This window comes from Aspergillus stella-maris (genome assembly GCF_047715825.1).
Source record: "Aspergillus stella-maris strain CBS 113639 unplaced genomic scaffold BDV14scaffold_9, whole genome shotgun sequence".
Classification (NCBI taxonomy): domain Eukaryota; kingdom Fungi; phylum Ascomycota; class Eurotiomycetes; order Eurotiales; family Aspergillaceae; genus Aspergillus; species Aspergillus stella-maris.
In genome coordinates this window covers 619,550-627,857 of record NW_027396803.1, presented here as the reverse complement: position 1 = coordinate 627,857, position 8,308 = coordinate 619,550, and the positions used below count along the sequence as shown (strand labels likewise).

Sequence of the window (8,308 nt, the reverse complement as noted above, 5' to 3'; positions counted from 1 at the left end):
TAAGATATTCTGTGTGTCAGGTGACTCGATTAGTGCGCCAAGCCATTAGCGAGGTCAGGTGGGGCGCAAAACAAGTCACTTGACCTGCAACCTGGGAGACGGCGCCTTCACTCTGGCCTTGGCCGATGAGTAATCGGAAGGAGGACCGTAAAACACCAGTTTTGGACTTGCAAAGGTGCTTTCGCTTGGTGATTCGCTTATTGTTCGCTGGTAAACCTGTCGAGAGGGAGTCTCATGACTCCCCAACGACCAAAGTGGTTCCCGATGTGTCAGCGGATGATCGGTTTATAAGCATGGGGAATGTGAATATATCTAGAGACACTGCCTCCAGTGGGTAACCAGAACATGCCTGCTTCTGAACAGTTTGAACTCAATAAAAATAAGCAGGTTATTATGGCAAAGCGAACTGTTGTTGTGATTGGTGCCACTGGCTCCCAGGTGGGTACCCAAGTTACATACATATCCTGTACACAGTCACTAATTCAGGACTCTAGGGAGGCTCGGTCGTTGCAGAGCTCCTTCAGCATCCTGATCTCTACCATGTTCGGGCCTTGACCCGCGACCCTACCAAAGCCCCTGCTCAAACCCTCGCCAACCGCGGTGTTGAAGTCCAACGTGCAGATTTAGACGATGGCAAGGAAGCCCTCGCCGCTATATTCGCTGGCGCGCATGCTATATTCGCATTGACGGATTTCTGGCAGACGCAGTCCACTGATGTCGAGGTTAAACAGGGTAGAACAATCGTTGATGCTGCTGCCACTATCCCAACGCTTGAGCACTTTGTATGGAGTGCTTTGCCTGATCCTGTTGCTCTATCTGGAGGACAATTCCTGAACGTCCACCACTGGAAGGGCAAGAGCCTGGTGACTGAATATAATGAGTCGGAGAAACCGGAGCTTTGGGCAAAGACAACAACCATACTGTTCCCTAACTATTTTGAGAACTGCATCACCAGCCCCGATCGGTATTTGCCAGTCAAGGTAGAAATCCACCTCCATCCTGGCCAATGGTCTTTACTTACTGATTTCATAAGGACGCAATGGGCACCTACACTCTCAAGTTTCCGCACAGCCCTGGCACGATGCTACCGAATGTCTCTATCGCTGACACGGGCAAGCTGGTCCATATCGTTCTTGAGAATGGTCCAGTATACTTTACAAAGACAATCGCATTCTGGAACGAAGCTCTATCGGAAGCTGAAAAGCTCGCGGAATTAGGACGATGTACAAGCCTCTCCCTACCGCTTCATCTGTCTACTCTGTATGCAAATGCGCTGATCCATAGCTAGACTACGATGTTCTAACCCACTACCACGCCGCAACCGCCAGCGAATTTCAGCAACTCCTCATGACCAGGGACGGCATGTCGGAAGAAATTGCGTTGGATTTCACTGAGCAATTGCTGATTTTCGAAGAGTGCGGTAATGTCTATGCACGGGATGAGTTTGTGCAAGCTAGAGAGGTAAGGGCACACTTTTTCCCATATTAGATCCAGCAAAACACCTTATTCTCGCCAAAGAATTTCTACTGACAAGTCACTCGCTTCTAGATTCCGGGACTGAAACTTCAGACTTGGTCCGAGTTCATTCGCAAACACAAACTGTTAGGTTAACGTGGGCGGCTTGAGTCTATCCAGGGGCCACTCGTGATCGGTCGGATTGGCAACGCGCACATAGCGGGACAAGAAAAGTTGGAAATGAAATTAGTCCTGCCAGAAATTCTAGTTAAAGCTCTAATATACTCAATATTTTGATGGTTGGTTCAACGCATTGGCAGAGGTGCGACGGTTGGACGAGCTGTTCAGGGAAACCGGGGAGCTGTTGAGGCCGCCTCACGGTATCCCCGTGACAGTAAAAGATCAGTTGTAAACTCAGATCTTTGAAAGTCTGTAAAAGCCACGTACCCGACCATGGGAGTGACCTAACAACCTCTTATGTCACAGCTCGGCGGTCAGACCCGACCCCCGTCCGTCCGCACGATACGTGACCAGGCGTTGTCGTAGGTAGCAGAAGGGACGGTAACAAGACAACAATTAGCACATCCTGCAAACCACTTACCAAATTGTCTACCGTCCAAGGCATCGACACCAATCCATCCGACGACGAAGACATGGAGAGCACAGTTAACGACCCTGGCTGCGGCACCCTGGGCATCCTCCTGGTCGCGCCTTCCAATCCTCAAATTCGCTGCTGCCCCTACAAAAATAAAGTCCAATTCCTGAACGCCTTCAAAGATGCTGAAGAAGCCCTTTGCCAATATCTCCTGCTAAGCGGCGTTACCAACTCTGACTTCGAAACGCTATTCGCAACCCCGGGGAAGGGAAGCCCTCTGCCTGCGTGGTGCACATACGATAGTGAACTGGGCTTATTACTTTTCAGGATGCCTGCTGAGACTCGGGTTCACTCTATTGCCGGTATGGCCCTACACGACGCGATTCGTGACGCTCTTCGCGATATGGGTCTGGAATCTGCGGTGCAGTCGTTGGGCACTGGATCCCAGGACGCTCCTTGGGGGGAAAAACAACCAGATGGGTCATGGCGTCCGCGGAGAAACGCGCGTGGGCTTGACGAATGGCCCAGTATGGCTCTTGAGGTAGCATATTCTGAGACTGCTGAGAAGCTATCCTCTGATGTCAGATGGTGGTTGAAAGATCCCGGTTTCCCTGTTCGGATTGTGCTTACAATAAAGGTCCACTCTGCCACGAAGCTGATCTTTGAAAAGTGGGAGAGAAATTTGGAAGGTCGGCCACAACGTCAGCAGACAATTTCTGTAGAAAGGGTGAATAAATCGGACACTATTACGGTGCTTGAAGGCCCGCTGGTCATCGGGCTTGAGGACTTGCTTCGAACAAAGCCGAGCGGCCCCAGTGAACGTGATATTCAGATTGGGGACAATGAGCTGGAAGACATTGCCCGGCAGGTTTTCGAGGAAGAGTACAAAAGACAGCGCCAGCGAGAGCTGAAGAAGCAGCGGAAATAGTGTCATCAATCGTAAGGACGCTCCTCTATATATTACCAAATCGCACGTGATACTTAAGTAGTATTTAATTATAACTTTATACAATAATACTTAATAAAAGCTCTAAAATAAACCTTTAATCTTAACTTGTTTAATTACTTGCTATTACCTTTTCAATTAGCTAGAAACTTTTCTTTTTATATTTATCTACCTACTTGCAAGCCTCCCGGCTTATAGATGGACACCTGGTTGGCTTGCAGACTGTGGAGAGGTGATTCTGGGGGCAGCAACTGTCGTTGAAAGGGTCTTGCAAAAGGATGAGTGATGGTAGACAACCGTATTATCAAACCCTAAAACCTCCGCCTAATGTCTCCAGTGCCTCTTTCCGTAACCATCAATATAGACTATGCACCTTATACCCTCCTACTGCGAACGCGGCTCGTACGGCGGCGGAGGGGTCTGTGTCCTCAGTATCCCGTTGGGAATATGCGTGTCCTGCGCATTTGCGACCTCATTTGTGCTTCCCATCGCAGGTCCACGTATATCCACCAACTCTGACCCGTCAACCACGCCTTTCCCGCGTCTGGCGCGCCTTCTATACCAAATGACGCCTGCAAGAATAATAACAGCCACACAAACCGGGACAACAACGCCTACAGCAACCTTTCCACCTGTACTCAATCCTTGCTCGTCTTCTGCGCAGTTATCTTTGTAGTATTGTGTATTTCCCAGTCCCTCGCCGAGCGCCGTACAATTGAGTCCGTCTATGCTCACTGCAGGAAGAGTCTGTTTCAAGTTTGGGAAGGATGCACTGCGCTCATGAATGTTAGTTCACTCTTTTATTTGCAGTTATAAAGGCTAGGGAGCTGACTTTTGGATGTTCCCTCCGAGTTCAATCCAGCCGTGTTTTTCAATCGGGAGGTCTAGTGTTAGAGGCGTGGAGGTTCTGATGGTCATCGAGGCACTCGTGCTATTTAATGACGGTAGGGAGAGACTGTTTGCGTAGTTGACCTGTTAGATATGCGGCAGCATCAACTATTGGACTCGAAAAAACACACCTTGAAATAGCACCAGTTAATAATAAAGTGGTAATCCACATCCTCGAGACTGGTAAACGACAACTCGGTTCCGGTCCCTTCAGTTCTGATCCGAATTCCTGTGTCGTCGGGAAATTCGTTATAACCTGTTGGAGGGCCGGCAGATACAAGGGACTGAAAATGTGCACTATTTTCTTGTTACTATTCCATCGCCTACCGGGAGAGAAGACAGGGTTGGATATACCTGGACAGCATCCCGGATAAATCAACAAAGCCGGCGTGCTTAAGCGCCGAGAAAGTGAGTTCGGGATACGTATCGGGCATGGACGGGTCATTTATATCACATCCTGAGCAAAAGCCGATGACTATCTCGATAGGGACTGTTTCTAGGGAGTCGACGTTCAAGCTAAGAGTGTCAGTTCAAGGCCAGCACATAACCACAAGACACGCACCTCGAGAACCGCGGCCAGAGCCACAAGGATTCAGCAGTAGTCAAATTGGGAAGGTTGACAGCAACATCGTTCACCGCATCATCCATCCTTATCCAGCCATCCACCGTCTTCAACTGGGGTAAATCAAGCCGTCGTATGCCACCCTTAACGAGCCAAAGTGATCCCACGTATAGGAGATCTGGCATTTCAAGAACATCGACCCCGGTCAGATAGCTGCAGCTGAGACTGCCGGTTATATTAGTGACTCCAGGTAGCGAGAAATTTCCAGTGTATTCACTGCTGAGGCGAACCGAGCCCACAATTGTTGTGCACCCATTCAAGCGCTCATGAGCCTGCTCGAGGCTGGTCAGTTCTTCATCATCACTGCCTGGATCTCCAAATACACATTCCCGCGCCCTGGCGACTAACTATGGCTTAGTTGAGATGCAATTTGGACAGGATGAGCTGTCACTTACTGGTCAGGATAGGGAGGACAATGGCCGCAACCGGTGAAACTCGCGGTAGAATCATGACTGTTGAGAGCTCCTTTGAAGCTCTTTATTAGCATAAACCGCTTCAACAGACTCACAACGCTGGCTTCATGTGGGTCGCAGGTAAAAGACTGCGCGTTCAGTTTCGGGTATGCCGAAGTTACATTGGATCCAACTGCAAGATTTCAGCTGCACCCCTCTCACGTGTTGTTTGTTATCTTATTCCCCTGGACCCTTAGCGTGAGGACCAATCTAGCTTTGAATCTGATACGATGACTCGTTGGCCAAGCCATTCTCGCGAGATCGCTCCTTGGCGCCACTGTGGTAAGTGAAACCATAAATAGCATTCATCTATCCCTATCCAGAGGTTCTCATGAACTTGAGAAATATAGACATCCCTGGTGGGTACATAATACCAGAAATGGATCTACTAATGCTCTTAGAGTTAAAGTAAATCTCTAGCTATTATATTTAGTAATCTGCATTGCGCGGTTTATTATGTAGTAACTCTTCATATGCAAGAAAAGGTATAGCTTGAGTAATAGGTACAGATCCAGAAGAGCTTGGGATTTGGTGTCGTCACGGTCACTTGGAGCATTTCCTTACATACCTACCATCAAAGATAACCCCAATTTGACTTATCCCTGGCTGGCGTACTGCTTTGGAGTGTGGACTATAGGCATTTGTAGAAACGTCCGAATAAGCTTGGTAGGACCGGGGCTGTCCGATTGAAGTTTCTATGCGAGATACATCAATTGAATAATAGACACCTTGATAATAAGGAGAGTGGAATATAACCTAAGGAGAGCGAGCATATTCAAACCAGTCTTTACCCGGGACGTCCGGGTTATTTGGTCCTGCCCAGATCCGATTGTTTACAGTCATAACAAGCATGATGCCCTTTGGATGCAATTCTAAATATTGATGTATACTATCCTATCCATAATCTGAAACTTTAAGACCCTGAACGCAGAAGGGAGTAAGAAAGATGTACCTTCTATAGGAACAGTGCAGCCCTTATTTGAGAGCAAAAGCAATATGCATATGCATATAGTAACCTATTATCAATCCCCTGGCTGGCATACACGTGCTTGACTGTCTTGTTGACTTGTAACAATCTGATTAGAAAAAATGTAACTCGACAGGAGTGTGTCGCTCGGTGGTGAGTCACGTTATTTGGCCTAGCTTCTTTGTAATACCAGAGTCCTTCATGCTTCCAGTCACTTACATTCCGCTGAAACTGCGCTGACCTGCCACCAAGAGACAGAACCATCTTATTTGATCTTTACTAGAAAGTAAAAGAGACGTGAAATTGCACCAGCACTACAGATCTATCAGATGGATGTCAAGACTCCTTCAACAGCTCCGCGACTTGTAGCGATTGCTCCAGCGTCAGCTGCGTCGCACCCCTCTGATACAGACTCGACGGAAATGGGCTTTAATTGTCAACCCTGCGTCCGAAAGAAAATCAAGTGTAACAGGGCTGTTCCAGTATGCTCGGGCTGCCATAGATCCAATCACCAGTGCATCTATCAGGCTCCCCCGCGACGGAAGAGGAAGCGAGACCAGGGTCACCACCCGGAAGATATGTACGAGCGATTGGCCCGGTATGAGCGTATCCTGCGCGACAACAAACTGCTCCCTGTCGATGAGAGCCCCGTGGTGGACACGAATCGACCCCGACCTGGTAAACTCCTTTCCGCCAATGGCAAGTCTCGCTACGTCGAAAATGTTCTCCTGGACACGGAAGAAGGTGATCTCTGCGAAGTGTCGGACTCCGACCAGGGGGAATATCAGAACAAGGAGACTAGAGATGGCGACAGCCCTCCCACTGGTCTTCTTACCACCCTGACAGCAAATTTAGTCTGCGGTATCATCAACGGCGATACCCGCAACCTCCTCAATCAACATCCTACCGTTGAAGAGGCTGCAAAACTCTGGACCGCATACGTGCAGAACGTCGAGCCTCTTTGCAAGATTCTTCATGTTCCAACTGTCGCTCAAATGATCGACGTGAACTCAAAGCAACCTGCTGCAGCCTCCAAAGTCGACGAATGCCTGATGTTTGTTATCTATTACTTCGCTGTATTCTCCATGTCAGAAACCGACTGCCTGCGAGAGTTCAACATCCCAAGGAACTCCTTGATGACCAAATACCAAGCAGCCCTTTGCCAGGCACTGATTAATGCATCGTGGCTGAAGACTACGGAAATGCCGGTACTACAAGCTTACACCCTCTTCTTGATCGCTATGCGAACCCAAATCGATCCCCAGACATTCTGGATTCTGACAGGCATTGCCATTCGCCTGGCACAGCGCATGGGCCTCCACCGCGACGGTGAGAATCTGGGTTTACCACCATTCATGGTTCAGATGCGCCGGCGGCTCTTCTGGCAACTGCTTCCATTAGACAGCTATGCGGGCCAGGTTTCTGGTACTGGGATTTCCATTTCCCCAAACAGCTGGGAGACCAAGCAGCCGCTGAACATCAATGATGACAAGATCTTCCCCGGCATGACCCAGCAGCCTCAAGAGCAAAAGGGCGCTACAGAGATGATCTTTTGTTTATCCCGGATTGAACTGTCTCATTTCTATACCCGCAAGGGGGTCAAGGAAATGGGCGCCGCAATCCAATTCAAAGATGCCAAGGAGGTAGAGAAACTCATCGACGAGGTCGAAGACCGCATTGAGACAAGGTTCCTTCGTTATGCTGATATCCTGGACCCGTTGCACTTTCTTACCGCGGGAATTGTACGATCGGCTGCTAATGCGGTGCGCCTGCATACTCGGATGCCACTCATGAAGCAACAAACTATCACTCATCCGCAGAGGAGGGAGCTCTGCACGCTTGCGGAAAGGATCCTCGACACAAACAGCGCTCTCTATCACAACCCGCAAGTGAAGCGATTTCGATGGCACATGCAAGCTTTCTTTCTATGGGAAGCGCTTCTCTGTATTCTCCGAAGCCTTGCAGAAGTTGGATTCTATTCGCTATCTGAAGTAGATATCATGTGGAGCAAGGTTGCAGAAGCATTTTCGAATCATGAGGAACTCGTCAAGGAAAGAAAGACCCTGCATGTTACCATTGGAAAAGTCACTCTCCAGGCATGGCTTGCAAATGCGCCCACTCATTCATTCCCAGAGCCGGCTTTCATCACCGCGCTGCGCTCCCAACACGAAATCAAAGTCAACAGACAATCGGAGAGCCCTGGTGGATTTGGCGAGACCAGCAGGACTGTGGATGGTGGATCCATTTTTGATGAGCTTGCTGACTTCATGCATGAGATAGACCAGAACCCTCTTAGCTCTTATGACTGGCCGGTTTGGGAATAATTGTGTGTCTGCGAAACTTCATTATCGGGGTTCGGGCCAGCCTGTCACCTCGGATCTTG

The 8,308-nt window shown here is 49.0% G+C and overlaps 3 protein-coding genes across 3 annotated transcripts; all 3 read left to right on the top strand.

Moving 5' to 3' along the window:
- The first annotated feature begins 135 nt into the window (after nt 1-135).
- BDV14DRAFT_154315 (NmrA/HSCARG family protein) lies at nt 136-1,754 on the top strand. Its single transcript, XM_073766642.1, has 6 exons — nt 136-330; nt 388-438; nt 495-980; nt 1,034-1,223; nt 1,289-1,461; nt 1,549-1,754. Exons 2-6 carry the CDS (start codon nt 394-396, stop codon nt 1,609-1,611), a joined length of 957 nt encoding a protein of 318 aa, XP_073631413.1. The 5' UTR covers nt 136-330; nt 388-393; the 3' UTR covers nt 1,612-1,754.
- Nucleotides 1,755-2,108: 354 nt separating this feature from the next.
- On the top strand, nt 2,109-2,978 carry BDV14DRAFT_197229 (uncharacterized protein; the record flags this gene model as incomplete). Its single annotated transcript, XM_073772627.1, has 1 exon — nt 2,109-2,978. One exon carries the CDS (start codon nt 2,109-2,111, stop codon nt 2,976-2,978), a length of 870 nt encoding a protein of 289 aa, XP_073631412.1.
- Nucleotides 2,979-4,921: 1,943 nt separating this feature from the next.
- On the top strand, nt 4,922-8,249 carry BDV14DRAFT_212069 (Zn(II)2Cys6 transcription factor; the record flags this gene model as incomplete). Its single annotated transcript, XM_073776231.1, has 2 exons — nt 4,922-4,946; nt 6,280-8,249. 2 exons carry the CDS (start codon nt 4,922-4,924, stop codon nt 8,247-8,249), a joined length of 1,995 nt encoding a protein of 664 aa, XP_073631411.1.
- Between the last annotated feature and the right edge of the window lie 59 nt (nt 8,250-8,308).